The sequence below is a fragment of the Ctenopharyngodon idella genome, chromosome 11 (assembly GCF_019924925.1).
Source record: "Ctenopharyngodon idella isolate HZGC_01 chromosome 11, HZGC01, whole genome shotgun sequence".
Lineage (NCBI taxonomy): Eukaryota > Metazoa > Chordata > Actinopteri > Cypriniformes > Xenocyprididae > Ctenopharyngodon > Ctenopharyngodon idella.
In genome coordinates this window covers 4,031,445-4,049,992 of record NC_067230.1, presented here as the reverse complement: position 1 = coordinate 4,049,992, position 18,548 = coordinate 4,031,445, and the positions used below count along the sequence as shown (strand labels likewise).

Here is an 18,548-nt window from a genome sequence, read left to right as displayed (position 1 = left end):
TGTTAAAGAGTTGCATTCTCATGCTAAACATGGCCAAAGTTTCAAAACACGAATTGGATGTATGACGAAGTATTTCTGTGCCAAATACACTATTTCCGGTTTTGGACCATGTTTTGGAGAGTTTTTTTCGAGTATGGCCTCTATGACGTCAAAAGAGAGCAGAATTCCTTGTATAGGCACTTCTCCCTAATAAGCATGCACCACACACACACATCACCAAGAGCAAGAGCACGCCTATCAACGCGTTTCATTCAGGATACGGAAGCCGAGAGATTTTTCAACAACGGCTGTGTCAGTTCAGGGGCTGCACCCTTTGAAGGCTGTATACATCATCGAGACAGTTTCATTTAAGAAAATTAAGCGTTAGATTGCAACATAAGAAAGAACTTACAGTATTTTACACCTCACAATTAATATCAGTCAATTTCATTATGGTTACTTTTCTTAAATATGACATCATTGGTGAAGTATTCAGCCTTCAAATGCGATCTCCGAAGGACACAGCCTCCGAAATGAGACGCAGCTCCTGTCACCAAAGAAGTGTGTTTTTGGTTGTGAGGGAAAGATAACCTTTTTTTAGCTTCCCAAAGAACCCAGCGTTAAGGGAACAGTGGATGAAGTTTGTTTGTTTGTTCCCGGGATTTCGGTGATGAATACTTCGTAAACAAGTCCCAGTTCTGCGCTGGATTTGCAGATTGCGGGTGGTGAGTAAAGCTGCATCAGATGTCTGTGTTTTGTTGGCAATCGGCGCCGCAAGCGCATAAAATGTAAACACCACAAATGTTTTTGCTCCCTTTGTATTTATAATGATGACGCAGCTAGCAGACGATCTCTACGCAAAAGCTGCGCACGCTCGTGACTCTTTAGCTCCGCCCACGGCACTGACGGCAGGCACGCCTCCGGGAGCTCTGCTTTTTTCGGAAAGACTCGGTTTAGTGTATCTATCTTTTGTATCTGTTATGATAAAACTAAAGACTTTTTGGAGATATGAAGGATGCATTGTTACTCTAGATGTACTCAAGATTAACATGAGATTGGCAGAAACTGTGTGTGATACCCCCCCTTCAATCTATAACAATTACTTCAGTTGATTCTTCTAACAATAGCTTCTTTTCAACCAGTCAGTTCTCTGAACAACTAGTCAGCTGCTTGGCCTTAAAGAAGAAAAACAGGCTTTATTTTCTTTAAGCAAAACTTTTTTTATTTACATTTTGTGGTGAAATATGACCAGGACATGTTCTTGACAAGTTTCGTGAGATTCACCCCTATTTTCACCCTGATTGTCTCTATTTTCCAGTGCCAGCCTGGCATTATAGAAGATATATGGGGTAAACTAGGCCGCAGTCTCCATTACGCTTTCCTGTAATAGATTGTGGCTGTTAGTGTTTCGTATGTGTTTGTGTATGCCGACCGAATCAATCAGCATCACTCTTAATGACACACATAAGGAACTGTCCAAAATAAATGACCAATGGTTACCAGCTGTGCACATCTGAGTCTCTGTCTTGAAGATATGGTTGAGGCAAACAGACTTAAACGAAACAGAAAACAGCAGACGAAAGCCATCAGGTCATGCTACATCAACATGCAAGCTGCAACATCTTAGACACTTACAATGATGCTGAAAGCTGTGCAATTAATTAAATCTGTCTGCAACACTTTGAGACACAAGCGGCTCTCAGATTACTCAAAACCAATGTCTGTTATCACTCCACGAGACAAAGAGGAGACCACAGTAAATGAAAAAGTAGGGCAAGATTTGTGAAGAATTTCCTGTCGTGTGTAGATTATCACCAAAAAACAACATCCTCCATTATTAGCATCCTCTCTCACTGGCTACAAATGCCCATTACAGATAAAATTCTTGGCTTTCAGTATGTTAGAGACTCAAACAGCCCGAGAAAACTCTCTGTTGGGGGGAAACTTGCATTTATTCAAAAGGAAATGCTATCAAAATCATTATAACTACACTTGCACATGCAAGAACTACTAATAACAGACTTTGAAAGAATGCTTCATGGCCTTTTCTTATTCACATGAGAGCTATCTAAACAGCTTGTTTTTATTAAAAAGTCAGTTTGCAGAATTTCAACCCGCTTTGTATTGCTATAATGTCAGTAGTAAATGCAAACAAACAATCTTTACTCTTTCTCTGTGTAACCTGGACAGAGAAATTATTGTTTATTTGTCAGCAAAAGCAAGGTTGTCAGACAACGCAAAACGAAAAGGTTTTGACAGCTCCAGGGCTTTCGTGAAAACTACAGATTGTACTTCCACATTTTTCTATCCCTGCCCACAGACAGTCAAATCAGACAGCGCTGGAGCCTTCACTGGAAACAGAAAATAAATCACTCCTTCTAAACGTTTACTCTTTGAATTCTTACAAGTGGATGCCATTTTGACTAAAAGTTTGCTAAGAAGTATTTCCTACTCAAGCAATTGGCCAAGCCAATCCAATAGGAGCAGACTGGGCGTGGCCTTGGACGACAACAAGCCCAGTGCATTATGGGTGTTGAAGTTCTTACCTTTTCAGCAAAACAGAAGACAGCACTTTTTCCTCTGTATTCTCTAGTCAGGTCGCACTGATTTTAAAATTTTTTTCAACTTTCCACCGCATAGACAGCCAGGTTTTAGTGAAAGCCCATTTTGCCAGCGGTGAATTACCCCTTTAATATCAGCTGACCCCATTTAATATTCTCAAGTCTTCTTGGGAATATAAGGCCACATCCACACGAAGCCAGAGCTTTCCCTATCCAATCTTTTTTCACTTGTTCTAAAAAAAAATTCCGTAAACACGGCGTCGTCTCAAGAAATATCTGTGAACAAACAAAACCACTGCAACCGACTCAAAACGATGTAGTATACATGCCAGATCAGTATGTGGCGCTGTAATTCTGCCACAGAGATATACTAAAAACGGAGAATAAGACTTGGAGTATGCACATAAACCTTGTGCGCTGTATAAAAACTTTAGTAAAGCTTAGTAATAAAGTTTTACTTTAGTAAAGCTAATAGGCTCAGTAGCTTCTGCGGCAAGAACACAAGCATGTAGTCCGCTATTGTTGTTGTTGTTGCTGTTACGTGACGTAGCAGTGTCTGAATAGGGTCGAGACGTGGGGTGATGACATCATCATTTCACAAAATATACGGATTGGATGTACACACGAAAACACAAGGTTGTCGTTTTTAGATTTATCCACTCTGGGACCCAGTTTAAAAAAAATAAAAATAGCAGTTTCAGGCTCCCAAAACGCCGGATCCGTCTGGACAAAACGGCGATACGATACAAAATTTTTATGTATACAGCTAAACGCGTCTCTGAGCTCTAAATGAGATTCAGAAACAAAGCATGGAAACTGTTCAGTCTGTTTGGACTCACCGTACTGGCAGCTCGGACCACTGAAGCCGGTCGGACAGTCACAGAGTTGAGCAGAACCTTCTCTACACTGACCTCCATTAAAGCACACGCCATAACTGCAAACAGCTGTAAGAGACAGAGAGAGAGATGGTAATCACATGGACGCTGACACAAGATATTAGAACATGCTGTTTCATCAAGTGTTTCTGCTGTACTATTAGCCTGTTAACACCCGAAGAAAACACACACCTGAAGTGTACAAAACTGAGATCATAACACCAAACACTTGAAAATAAACAGAGAGTACATCACATCTGCCAGCTGTCTGAAAATCTTGGATTAACTATCAGGGACAGTTTCAAACCCACATCACCAACACAAGTACATTACTGTTGTTAAAATAAAATGAAATAAAACAAAATAAAATAAAATAAAATAATATTACAATATTAAATAAAATAAATGAAGTTGAAGTTAATAAATAAAACTACTACTAAAACTGAAATAAAAATTAAATCAAAGCTATATAGAAATGTTTAAAAAAAAAACTAAAACTAATCAAAATTACAAAATTAAAATTAAAACTGAAAATATAAAAATAAAAGCTCATTCAAAATATTAATAATACTATAATAGTATATAAATAATACCAAAATAACACTGAAGTACATGAACTAACATGTTAACACATGAAATGACACCACCACCATAACATGTTATGTAAATTGAGGTTGTTATATGATAGTGTGGAAATTATATATCAAATTTTAAACCTTTTTATTTTCAAAAAAGCAAAAACCAGTTGTTCAAAGTCATTGTCATCATGCATACAAAATTATCATGCATATGTCAATAAAAAATGTACAATCTAAAGATTGCGAAAAAGGGATTTAATGACCCAAAGCAAATAACACAAGTTAGGATCAAAACATTGAGCAGCATTAGCATTTCCACTGTAAATATCTTAACATGAATAAACCTTTGGCAAAGCACAAGTGCATTATATTACATAATACAAGCATGTGAGGGGAAAGTACATGGGGATGAATCCCAGCAGACCAACATGCTAGTTGTATCATTATATAAAATATATTTACAATGTGCTGGAACTCATGTTCATCAAGGCAAAAAACACTGAAACATTGAAATACCTTCAGCCCGAGTCTGATAAATGAAATTCACATGGATAGACGAGCTTTTGTGAGCGATTAGCTGATCTTCACTCACCTTAAATGAACTCATTCAAGTACACATTCCCTCTCAAAACATCTGAAAGAGTAGGTTAATGAAACAGCATTTCTGCCTCAGGGATGGACAATTAACTGTGTTTGTAACAACAGGCATTGTTGGTCATGTGGACAGACCACCCAGGACATTAGTTATTAGTTGCACATTCCTGGTCCTTGTTCAGGACATTCCCGTCTACAGCAACAAAGACCTGCTTCCATTCACTGCTTATAGCCGCTATTACATTGGTGGTCAGTTCTGTTTTGAATCACCTTGTCAGCATCAGTCAAAATAAATGGCCACTTTCTGCTCCTGACTTTTGCTCCCTAATGAAAAGAAGAGGATTTTCAAGTGCACATTTTGTTAAAGTGGAAGGAAGTCTCACGAAGCACGCTTCAAGCACCAAGGGCACTTCTACAATCAAAAGTCATTGAGTCAATTGGTATACTTGAGAAACAAAGAAGTAAACAGGGTTAGCGTACCCCAAAAGACCCCACTTGTAAACAGCTTCGGGATTAAGTTTTGCACACACTTAGACTAGAATGAGAATTTCTTTGTCTTCCCGCTTCCCAAATTAAACCAAAGCAATGCACACAATCAGGTCAATAATAAAATGCAACTATCCATAATTGTGCATAGTTTGGATAGCAGAATTAGTTATGTTATTAACTTTTAAGAGAGAGGAGAAATTACACCTATTTTGTTGTCGAAGCCAAAGATCATGTGTCCAATCAAACGTGGCGCAAATTCATTATCACTTGGTACGAGTTATTCAGACATTGACAGATTGCGTGACATGCACTTATCCTTGACAAGTATGCAGACTACTTTAAACACATGCTCATTTGTAACAAGAATAAACAATGTGGTTTGTATGCTGACCACAGTTTGTTTCACGCAGTGAATTATCGGCTCCCAAGAGCATCAAACCATCAAAATTCAACTGACATTTCGAAAACAGACACTCAAACTATAAATACTGTAAAACACGCATTTACTGCTGTTTATGTTGTACTAAATTGTTAATTTTCCTACTCAGCCAATGTCAGGTTAATCATTTTGCATATTGTTGTGCCTGTGCAGTTCATGGTTATATTAACAAATTTCAGTGTTTGATTTTAAAGGCATCTGTGTTTACTTTTGTACAATAAACAATTTTCAGATCTGTACTGGGTCACCACAATGTAAAATCTTCATTACACTTCAATAAAAACTCATTCCCAAACATTTGAGAACCAGTAGTTTCATTCCAGGACGCTCAGGAGAAGAAGTGTCCAGTAGACCAATGGCTCTAAAAGGGTAAGATGGCTTAAAATGATCTTTAAAATAAGCTAAAACAGCAGAAAAAAGGGGGTAAATGTACGTCATTTTTCTTATTTTAATTAGTTCCCTCAACAACTGCTATTTTTATTTAAGAACCAGAGTTTCCACAGCCTTGGAAAACCTGGATATATCAAGGAATTTTTAAAAGTGTGATTTCTAGACCTAGAAAATGGAAATGAATAAAAGTAGACGTTTCTAGTTATGTCATGCTTTACAATATTTTATTGGATAGACAATGCTTAAAAATGAACAACTACAAAAGTTGTAAATGCGTTGGTAATAAAAAGTGTAAACCCTAAAGAACATTCACTTATTGAAACTTAAATGTAGTTATTTTAATTATTTATAATTATTTTATTTACTTATTTTCAATAAATATTGTCATAAATATAATTACTAATATTTATACAAATATTTAAATTAAACTAATCTGAATGACCACTTCTAGTTTTTTTTATTTATTTATTTTTTTTATTTAACCTTTATTTAACCAGGAAAAACTCACTGAGATTAAACTGAGAATTTTTGTAAATTCATTGGTAATTAAATGTGTAAACCCTAAAGAACATTCAGTTACTTAAACTTCTTTAATTATGGAATTTATTTATTTTAATTTATTTTTAAAATTCATTTTAATTAATTAATTTATTTATTTATTTTATTCATAATTATTTTATTCACTTATTTTAAATAAATATTATTGTTAATATAATTTATAATATTTCTATAAATATTCAAATATTTAATTAAACTCATTTAAATCGCCACTTAGTTTCAGTAAATATTTAAATGTTTAATTAAACTCATTTAAATGACCACTTCTAGTTTTTGTAAATTCATTGGTAATTAAATGTGTAAACCTTAAAGAACATTCAGTTATTTAAACTTCTTTAATTGTGGAATTTATTTATTTTTATTTATTTTTAAATTAATTTAATTCATTAATTTATTTATTTATTTATAATTATTTTATTTACTTATTTTAAAATAAATATTGTTATAAATATAATTTATAATATTTATATAAATATTTCAATATTTAAATAAACTAATTTAAATCACCACTTAGTTTCAGTAAATATTTAAATATTTAATTAAACAAATTTAAATGACAACTTCTAGTTTTTGTAAATTCATTGGTAATTAAAAGTGTAAACCCTAAAGAACATTCAGTTATTTAAACTTCTTTAATTATGGAACTTATTTTTATTTCTTTTTTAAAATGATTTAAATTCATTTATCTATTTATTTTATTTATAATTATTTTATTAACTTATTTTAAATACATATTGTTGTAAATATAATTTATAATATTTCTATAAATATTTAAATATTTAATTAAACTAATTTAAATCACCACTTAGTTTCAGTAAATATTTAATTAAACAAATTTAAATGACCATTTCTAGTTCCTGTAAATTCATTGGTAATTAAAAGTCTAAACCCTTAAGGACATTCAGTTATTTAAATTTCTGTAATTATGGAATTTATTTATTTTAATTTATTTTTTAAATTATTTTAATTAATTAATTTATTTATTTATTTTATTTATAATTATTTTATTTACTTATTTTAAATAAACATTGTTGTAAATATAATTTATAATATTTCTATAAATATTCAAATATTTAATTAAACTTATTTAAATCGCCACTTAGTTTCAGTAAATAAAAAGGTTTGAAAAGGAAAAGGGGCAGCTTTGTCATTACAGTCAAAGAACCAGAAACATCTTTGAGACCTTCAAATACTGTCTTGGATGATCGGGGGCCTCTGAGTCAAAAAGATAACTCTAACCCTAACCGCTACATTAGAATAATTAGCATTTAAGTGAAGAAAAGCCATCACTGCATGCTTCCTTTTGTCAAAACAGATCACTGAATGACGGCAACACCTCGGAGACGACCTTTCAACTCCTCAACGAGACCTAAACTGCCACACGCTTTACTGCCACTACAAATCTAACAGTCTCTGGATTGTCCATCCCAGCTGGCCAGAGAATCACGCTGAACAAAAAGGTTGTGAAGACAGACGCTCTGAACGTGTGCCAGTCAGACGGCGGGATTTCTGGTGTGAGCATCAACTCATGTTTTGTCCATGTTCAGCGGCTCAGAAAAAGGAGTGATTAGTTTGTCCCATTTCTTAAAGTGCTTCCAGGTCTCAAGTTGCAGAGATAAAAGCCAAGCGTGCGGTTTAAAAGACGTTAAGCGGTGTACAGGAATGCATGCTGAGCGTGTTTAAAAACAAACCAAAGCTGGATCAGCGACGAGGCCTAAATCTTGCAGGTATAATGAGTAGTTTCACCTTCTCAGACAGACAAAGAGGTCTTTGAGGATTGTGTTGGCTCTAGTAATGAAACCCCGGAGAAAATCACAACTTGCGGGATAAACTGTTATGCAACTGTCAGTCATTCTGGCATGAGACCACTCAAGCCACCACGAGTCCAGCATGAAAACGATCAGCGGACGTTAACTTGATTAACTTAGAGAAGGATTTAGTTCAGGGGGTTTTGGGTACAAGGAACTGTTGTGACCGAATGTGACCCTGTTTCAAAACCACTTCTGGGAACTGTAGAGTCCTGCTTAATTCTCCATCCAAAAGAGAACAACAGACTCAATGGACCTTAGTCAGGACAGATGCCAGGTTTGATTTGACAATGAAAACAAGGATCATCAAGTCGACAAAACATTGAAAATGTCATGCACAAAACTCTAAGTCTTTTAGACAATACAAGCTGTTGAACGGACTGTACTTCTGCCTCTCACAACCACATATTCATGCGTGTCAAATTGAATAGTGAAGTCATCTTTATTTATAAAGTGCTTGCAATACAGTTTCAAACAGTAATAAAAAACAGGAAAATAACAATCAATGATGCAAACTTCATCAAATATAAGGAAAATTAAAGCTGCAAGCAGCGATTAAAGGGCCCTCGCACCTGGGGCCACCGCCACCCGTTGGCCTTAGGAAAACTGTGAACAGTGGGCGACATGCATGTAACTGAGTAAATACAGGAGAAATATGGCAAAGTCATTACGAAGTGCCACACTTCCTGCTGCCAACAGGTGGTGCTTTCACTATAACTGAATATTGCCATGTAGATGTCTTCGGGCCAGGACTATTATCAAACATGAAGTTTGGAGCAGATCGGACATTGTATGCCTGAGTTACAACAACTTCCTGTTTCGTGGCGTTAATTGCAAACATTAGCACTTAGCCAAGTGTTGCATGAGTTAACGTGTTTCTAGTAGGGATGCACTGATACCATTTTTTAAAGACCGAGTACGAGTACCGATACTTTTTTTCTAGTATTCGCCGATACCGATACCGATGCCTATACATTTATTAATTTCTCTCTCTCTTTCTCTCTTTTTTTTTTTTTGGTGATGTTGCAGTTTTCCAAGCACAACACAGTGAGACTAATGAATGTAGGACTGCTTCTTCATTATTACTCTAATGAAAAAAGTAATAATTTTTATGTGCTTGTCACAAACTTAAAGAACAAAAATTTCACAGTGTCCAATAACCTTCAAAGGGCATAATTACCAATATAATTATAATTATAATAATAATTATAATAATAATTGTTATATAAAAAGAAATTTACAAACAAATAACAATACAATAAATACTATAGAGATACAAATAAAATAAACTTGTTTTTCAGATACAGTAGGTTTATTTACCAAGTATACATTTATTTAACATATTTTGTTGTTTTATTAACATTAATGACAAATGTAGGCTACGGTCCCTTTAAGACCGAATCCATGGATACTGACACATATCCTGTTTTCACCCAAATGTTTACGTCCACTTAAGCCATAACCGACTGTATACGTGAGATACTCCCACACGATGGACATTTTGACAACTATGTGTGCATTTGACCATTCAGGCGCAAGGACAACTGATCGCGCACTGTCTGAGAGAACTGGGATCGCACGCAAGAAAGAGAGAACGCGCTTCTGGTCTGTGTCATTCAGCACGATTCCGCCTATCCTACTTTCACTAATCGATAACGAATTGTGATTGAAAGCATGCAGTTCGCAATGTGTGTGTTGTCATCATTAATTTTGAAGCATTTCCACACCTCTGAGGCTGACATTGTTTATGCTGCTGCCGCCAGAGTCTCTGTGCACGGAAAATTCTGTCAGTTACGTCACGTGAGGTATCGGTCTTTGGTATCGAGGGTATTTTTACGAGTATGAGTACAAGTACATGAGATTAGTATCGGCTCGATGCCGATGCTGGTATCGGTATCGGTGCATCCCTATTTTCTAGAATGTTTGGTACTTCATGGCATATTTAAATGTCTTTCTGGGAGTGAATTACAGTGCAGAGTGCCATTTCCTGTTGCCAGCAGGTGGTGCTATGACTAACTGAATATTGGCATATAGATGTATTTCGGCCAGGACTCTTATCACACGTGAAGTTTGGGGCAGATCGGACACTGTATGCCTGAGTTACAACAGCTTCCTCTTTCATGGCGAAACATCATATTTTGTCAGGCCACCGCAGACACACCCTTCAACGAAAACTCAAGATCTTTGATATTTAACATCATTAAGGCCTTTAGATTAGACTTACCAAATATGATGTTGATCTGGTTAAATCTCTACAAGGAGTTAATCACAATGTAAAACATGCCATTTCTTGTTGCCCACAGGTGGCGCTATGACTGTAACTGAATATTGGCATGTAGATGTCTTCAGGCCAGGACTCTAATAAAACATGTGAAGTTTGAAGCAGATCAGACATTGTATGCCCGAGTTACAACAACTTCTTCATGGCGAAACATCAAACTTTGTCAGGCCGCCACGGACACGCCCTTCAGCGAAAACTCACAATTTAACGTCGCAAAGGCTTCCTGTTGGTTTTCAGATTTTGCACCCAGAGACTTTTTTGTAGGTATTGGGCTGTTACATGTGTCTACCGAATGTCATACTTCGTGAAGGGCACTTAATTGAAATTTTGTAGGTGGAGCTATTGAGCCATTTTCTGAAAATGAGCCTAATTCTGAAAGCCATATCAGATGTAAATTTTCACCACTTCTGACACGTGTGCAAAGTTTCATGAGTTTGAGCATGTTTAGGCCCTCAAAAATGCAATTCATTTCGGAGAAGAATAATAATTGACCGAGCAATTACAATAGGGTCCTCACACCATCGGTGCTCACGCCCTAACCAGCATTTCCCCCTAGCATTTTGAGTGCTGTTGAGCGGATTCTTAAACACCTCTGATTGGCCGTTGTGTTCACGCACTCAACAGATATGTCTGTGATTGGCTACAATGATCAACGCTTCAAAAACATGTTGTAAATAGATCTCTTTCGATTAAAAATAATGCCTAGTGCAGCGGCTGTGATATATTAAAACCTACTTAAACCTATATAAACATCCATTGCCATGGTTTTTGGAATGACTTATCGCTAGAGCAAAAAATTAGGTTTTAGTCGCATAACATCGGTTAATGGAAACGCCGTCATTTCACAATAGTTTTTTATCAACATTTAGAAAATATTGCAAAAGTTTTGTGCAAATCTATAATGGAAACCCGGCTACTGACTATTTCATGTGTAATACTGTAAAGCTGCTTGCTTTAAAGCAATCTATTGTATTACATACTATATAAATAAAAATATCATGACTTGACTGGAGTGTCGAATTGCAGAGCTCGTGCAGACATATCCACGTCTTTATGATAAGATGCATATTAACATCTTCATCAAAACACCTGTCCCGAATGTTCATTAACAGTATTCCACTGCAAAGGAATTTATAACTTCTTTTTACCCCTAAGTGAAGAATGAAAAATAACTTTGTTGTGAGTATATCAGGGCCTTAAGTGTCCACAGCTATAGGCTACTCTTCGTCAGGGTAAGCAGACTATGACAGTCCTATAAAATCCTATCAAAGGATTCCCATCTGATCCATTTAGGCACAAAAAAGACAAACCAGAGTCTCTTGTTGCCAAACTATTAGAGGAGCTCTCTTGTTACCAGAACAATGAAAATTACGAGACCCCACCCAGACCAGACAGCAGACGGGATGAGCTGCTGAAATCCAATTACTGACCGGGTCTTCTGGCTTTAGAAAGTGAAACAAATTCAGACAAAGTGAGATCAGTGCTTTGTTGCTGAGGCCAGCATGACTATTACAATCGTTTGAACAAACCTCCAACCCTAAGTGTTAAAATGTGGTGTGTAATTTGTACCGCACCATTTGAACTACATGATGATACCTCAAATCATGCGGTTTGAGGAAATTTCTGGGCAAATTACACCATAATATATTGACTCTACTTAAATCCATAAAACACAGAATCCACAGCCAAGAGGATTAGAGCAAATCTTGACACTAATTTCCTAATTCCACTGTGCTTTTATTAGAGTTATAAAAGGAGACAATGGAGTGCGTGACTACTTCCTTCATGTGGTTTAACAGCTACAAACTTTCAGAAAGATACATAGACCTTCATGTCAGAGTTCAAGCATTCTCTAATCTATAATCTGGACATTTACACCACTGTAACATTAATTACCTGGGGCCTAAAACTCTAAATCACTATGACCAACTCCACCTGTTATTCTACCAACATCACTTGACTTTTAAAAATCTCTATAGCTGCATACTTAGGAAGGCCTCAAAAAAATCATCATAAATATGGATTTCTGTCATTGATGCTCACAGGCACATGCTTCATTTTTCAGTAAATACTGTGATTCATCACATTACATTTAAAGGAGACTTACGATACAGGCATCCGGCTTCCCCGTTGAGCTGTGACCATCCTGAGCAGCACTTGTAAACCGTCTGGTATTCCTGTCGATACACTTGTCTATATGCAGTGTAGTAAGCAGTTCTGTGGGGGGAGGGGGGGAGGAGAAATGAAGAAACCTTTAGCATCTTTATTGTTTTATATTGTCTAACACACACACTCTTCTACTGCAAAAAGACAGACAGACTGGATGGTACAATGAACTGTACAAAACACACTTTAAGAATATTTAAAGGGGCGGTTGATTATGATTTCACTTTTTTAACTTTAGTTAGTGTGTAATGTTGCTGTTTGAGCATAAACAACATCTGCAAAGTTACGACGCTCAAAGTTCAATGCAAAGAGAGATATTTTCTTTTAAAGAAATCGCTACAACAAATGGCTGGTAGGGACTACAACAAGCTTCTTCCCGGGTTGGTGACATCACAAACCCCAAAATTTACATAAACCCCGCCCAGAGAACACGCAACAAAGGGGGTGAGGCCATGATGGGCTGCTTTAGAGAAGAGGAAAAGTGTTGTTACCATGCCGTCATTTTACACCAGACTGCTTCACAAACGAGGGTCAATTCAATGCTGGATTTGCACAAAAGATTAACATGACGGCACATGCTAGTCGATAAGTTGAATTAACACCACAGCAACTACATAAATTATTCCACTAACCATTCAGAAACGTCCAGTTTCATTCTAAAAGTTGTAACTTCTTCCTGAGTCTCTCCATCAGTGTCCGACTCCGGTTTGAACAATGTAAGGCTGAACACCATTACTGACAATCGTCATTTTGGCTGCGTGAGATTCTCCAGCTTTGTTGTTGCTGAGCAACTGAAGCGTGAGCTGTTAAAGCTCCGCCCTCTTCTGAAAAGGGGGTCGGGAGCAGCAGCTAATTTGCATTTAAAGGGACACACACAAAAACAGCGTGTTTTTGCTCACACCTAAATAGGAGCAAATTTGACAAGCTATAATAAATTATCTGTGGGGTATTTGGAGCTGAAACTTCACAGTCACATTCTGGAGACACCAGAGACTTGTGAAAAGGGGCATAATATGTCCCCTTTAAAAATGGTCAAAAAGTCAATAAACACTAATACACATATATAAACAAAATGGATATCTTAGGTTGCACACCATATATGTAAATGGAACAGATAAACTAGAGCGGCAATCATCTTCAAGTTGCACAAAAAAAGTAAATTGAAGAGCACAAAAGTATTTGTTGTACAATATATGCACTATAAAAGAAACCAGCCTATCATTTTTTTCATTTATTTTTCCATTTAGCAAACAAGAAAAAATTAAGACCCTTAAACATTCTTCATGAGTATACGTGTTCTGTTAGTCTGTCATCAGCCACTTTTAGTGTTTATCTGCATTCTCTCTGAGCTAATAAAGGCCTTTCGTTGTGTCTTTGTGGTTAGTCAGTGAATGAGAGAGATCAGGTCATGACTAATGCTTGTGGATGAGCTCCGATGTGTGAAAACACAAACATATGAGCACTGTAATCAGTGCCGCGACCCTTTAATGATGCTTTCTGCAAACGTGAGATCCAGGGATTCTCGCTCCCTGTAGTTTAGAGTCCTGCTTCTCGGCTCCAGAATCATAACCCTGCGCTCTTTGTTTATAGCGCCTAATTGCAGGGCCCGGGTCTCTTACTTGCTAAGTATACGAGCCAGTGCGAGGTACAGAGGGCTGTCAAAGCGCGAGTTCAGGGCGTTTTCCTTCTATCTTGTAGGTATGAGAGACCCTCTGGAGATGCCTTTCAAATTGCTGCTTTTGTCAAGAGCGAAACTACACCTTACACTTAAAAAACCCTGATTAGAGAACAAAGATAAAGCATGAGAACTAAATATGCTTCAGAAGGGAACAGTGTGGAGCACAGTTAGTCATGCTTGGTAAGGCAGCATCACCATTACTATTGCATAACAAGAGAAAAGTATTTGAACAAATGCATATTGTACAGCGTGTAGTTCATACTGCATACTATTTTTTGAAAGCATGTGAAACAGTGTGCAACAATAAACATTGCAAGTGCATGTTTAATTATTGTTAGAAATGCTTATTTCACATTTTTAAATCAGGTTTTGCATTAAAAAAAAAACACTTTTTGCATAAAAATGTGGTTGAAGCTTCTGGTTCATAATGAAAACACAAAGTCGAGCAAATTGCTGTATGTGTTTTTGGTGTGTGAATATCAGTCCCACCTCCTCTCATAGCCCATGCACCAGGATTGTCCCTGGCATCCTTGTTTCCATGCTTTAACCATCCGTGTGAAGGCCTGGACACACGGCTGCATCTGGGCCACAAGCTTCACCTCCTGCTCAGCACACACATTTGGCCTGGAGATAAAACACACACCTCAGTAAACCTGCAGGTTCAGTCATCCGTTCATGCAGTTTTAATAAACTGTAATGAATTTGACAGGGGAACAAGTTGTAAGACTGTCAGTGACTTAGACACTCCATGTCAAATTGAGCAATAGTGATCATTAAAATAATAAGAAAATGCCAATAAATCATTTTATTCATCTCTGCACTAACAGATGACAAGATACACAAGATTTACATCTGAAGTTCCCAGACTGATATATTAGTCACTCTGTAAAAAATGTTCTATATCCTCAAACATAGACTGATCTATACGAGTCTGAACCTCCAGGCGATTATTTTCATGTCTGGGATTATTGGCACTAGTTTTTGTTATAGAGAAGTGAAACTGTTTGCCTGTGTTATTTTTTGTTGATCGCTCATGTTAATGCAGCATGTCGCAATTAAAGGGACAGAATGCACTAAACCGGCACTAAAAAGTTGGACGCTGGATATCTGTATAATGCGCACCAGCTCATGTGCATCAAAACCTAATAAGCTGCCTAGACAGCATTTTTGGGCATTATAAGCACGTTCTGAGTAATCTTAGCTACGCTTCCTTTGCTGTCTTGGTAGGCAGCTCAATAGGTTTTCCCAGCTAACAAAAAATACTTTGTTCCAAGAATGTTTTGCTATCACTGCCATTAAATTGCCATTATATTCTCTGAACAACCAAAACGTTCCATTTTTGTAAATAATACGGAAACGTTACTTTTGAATGTTCTCAGAACGTTCTGAAACAAGTAGCAAGTAATAACGTTACAAGTAAAAATGCTTCAGAAAATAAGAGATCCATGAGCGAACATAGAAATGTATTGCGTTTTTATTATTATAGAACGTAAATAACTTTAATCGAAGGTTCTATTAATGTTACTGGAAGAACTTTTGAACCTTACCAGAACGTTGGCCAAAGTTCTGAGAACGTTTCCTGGATTGTCACTCATCCAGTGTCTCACGTGTTCGCCAATTAATACGCGTAAATACGCGTCAAAGCGAGTCTCCAATTGAAATAAAAATTTGTATTAATTACAATAACTTAGACTTTATATAATATAAGCACGTATATGATAAGTACATTCGTTCATTAAATACATTATTTATTGTGGCATTCAAAGTAAAGTAGCAAAATAATAATCTAGAAGCGCGCGCAACTCATCTAACTCGCATTAGTTACTCACATGTGGGGCATCAGGTCTTTTCCAGAACGGGATGCTGCATTAATTGCATGAATTAGAATGATTAAAGAATAAAATATCATATCCATCCTCATACGCTGTTCTGAATGAGTCCTGCACCTAAATAACACACTTAACATGATAAAAACAAACTAATCTGAGTCCATATTAATCCGAGGTCTGGAGCGGACTGAAAGCGCAGCAGCAGATGACAAGACTCTCAGATCCACCTCAGACACCAGCTGAGATCCAAATGCCCTCAGGACACTCTGTCTTCCTGTAGGAGAAGTGAAGGGAATGTCCTTTTAGAGGAACGAGACAAATACAGGAACAACCTAAAGCGGCTGAAGAGCTGACTGACCTCCTTCAGGATGCTCGTTACTTCAGCTTGATTTACTGCGTCACTTTAAAGTGCCTAATTCAAAGGGAATCACTTCATTAGACAGATTTCGAGTCAAATGAAGGTCACTTTGTAATGTTTACACCACTGAGGAACAGCCAGACACCTTCTAATGTACCTGCAATGGAGATGGATTAAGTCTGAGAGCATATTTAAAAAAAAAAAAAAATATATATATATATATATATATATATTTTTTTTTTTTTTTTTTTATTTAAACCTGCAAATAAAGTTATAATAATAAAATGATTACTGTAAATATAAATCTATTCTAAAACAGTAAATCCATTGCTGTATCAGTTTTTTGGATGCCACTTTATATATTTATCTTACACTGAAACAGAACCTTCTCCATGTGACATCAGAAGTTATTCTCTTACAGGACGGAACTGCCGAGGGGTCACCGAGCCACATCTGAGAGCAGAGGATGATGGGTCAGGGTCACAGATGTGGGGGCAGGTTCCAGAGGTCACCGCTGGGATCAGGGAATATGGGGGAACAGAACCCGGAAAACATTCCCTAGCAGCACTGAACTGATCCTCCTCTAAGGGTCAATGCCAACCAGGGTTCAACACCTCTGCCATGATCAGAATGTGAAACACACCTATAAAAACATCTGCTGGTATTTTGAAGACGTGTCACTCCAGGAATATTATGTGGGAATGTTTAACAGAATTCATTAAAAGTGGGATAAATACTTGGAACACTGTGGAACAAAACATTAACCTTCCTTATTGTCAAGAAAGAATATATCCTAATATTATACTTCCATAACATTTCTCACACAACTGTCAGACTTAACTTCATGAATGTAGAAATGTTCCTAAATTTTTTGAGCCAGTAAAATGAATGACTGTGAAAGTTTGCTGAGGCCCCCTGGTGGAGAATCACTGCACAACAGGACTGTAGTCAGTCATTTTATCCCTTAAAACTCATGTTTGATCACCAAAATGACATATTTTAACGTTTTTTCCTGTAATTTTTTTTTCATGCCTTAAAATAGCTTGAATGTAACTCTACACCCTTACTTCATTTAGTTTACTCGGATCTATGAATATGCTAATTAGCCCCGCCTCCACTTACTCGCAGGAGCTCAGAGATTCACTTGGTTAACATACTGAGGTAAACGATGCACAATAGTATCGCGCTTTACAACGTCGGACATATAACGGTAATTAATATGTTTAGCCTTTTGCTTGCTACTTTATCAAACAGCTAATAATGTCTTGCTAATGTTACACAAACCACGTTGTTCCCTTTCGCGAGTCAGACAGCTGCCTTCTAAAAATCAGTAGAAACACTTTGAACAACTCAGAACCTCAGTGGAGAAAGGCACAATCACCATAACATCGTAATATACATCATACACGCGCTATATATAGCTAAATCTAAACAATTTTTCAAAAATATACCAGGATAAACTGCTTCTCTTGAGACTCTCCTGCTTCAGAGCGGTCATAGTTAATGATATGCAAAAGCCCGCCAGCATGTTGACGTGATTGGTTACAAGATAGTTCGTGACGTCATGAAACACCAGCGATTTCAAACCGCGTTTTTGAAACTGTCTTTAAATCACTGCCGTTTTAAAGAGAAAAACTAACTCAGCAATGGTGTTGACTTATGAATTTGCACATGGTTTGTCTTAAAACATTAAAAACACCACATAGACATATAAACAACATTAAAAACTTGATTTTCACCATGGGGGACTATAAAAATGAACTAATGAAAGCCAAAATGTGACCTTTTAGTAGTGAAAAACTAGTTACAACAATTATATATAGTTTTCCCAATCATAACAAGTTTAGCCAATAAAGAAAATGTTCGTTCGTGTTTTTGGTCCACTACCCATTTGACCAGTTATTTGTATCCTGCTGACATCTTCAGGTTATAATGGGACTTTAATGTGCTTAAAAGCATGATAAG

General features: G+C 36.7%; 1 protein-coding gene across 1 annotated transcript in view; it reads right to left on the bottom strand.

The window, feature by feature from the left end:
* The window catches only part of megf6b (multiple EGF-like-domains 6b), a 74,591-nt gene extending 58,111 nt beyond the window's left edge, over positions 1-16,480 (bottom strand). The window contains exons 1-4 of the mRNA XM_051912808.1: positions 16,226-16,480; positions 14,886-15,020; positions 12,660-12,769; positions 3,380-3,484 (exon numbers count right to left, since the gene is read on the bottom strand). Of these exons, the coding sequence (XP_051768768.1) occupies positions 3,380-3,484; positions 12,660-12,769; positions 14,886-15,020; positions 16,226-16,362 (487 nt within the window). The 5' untranslated portion in view covers positions 16,363-16,480. The remainder of the gene's footprint in view (positions 1-3,379; positions 3,485-12,659; positions 12,770-14,885; positions 15,021-16,225) is intronic.
* Positions 16,481-18,548: the final 2,068 nt, after the last annotated feature.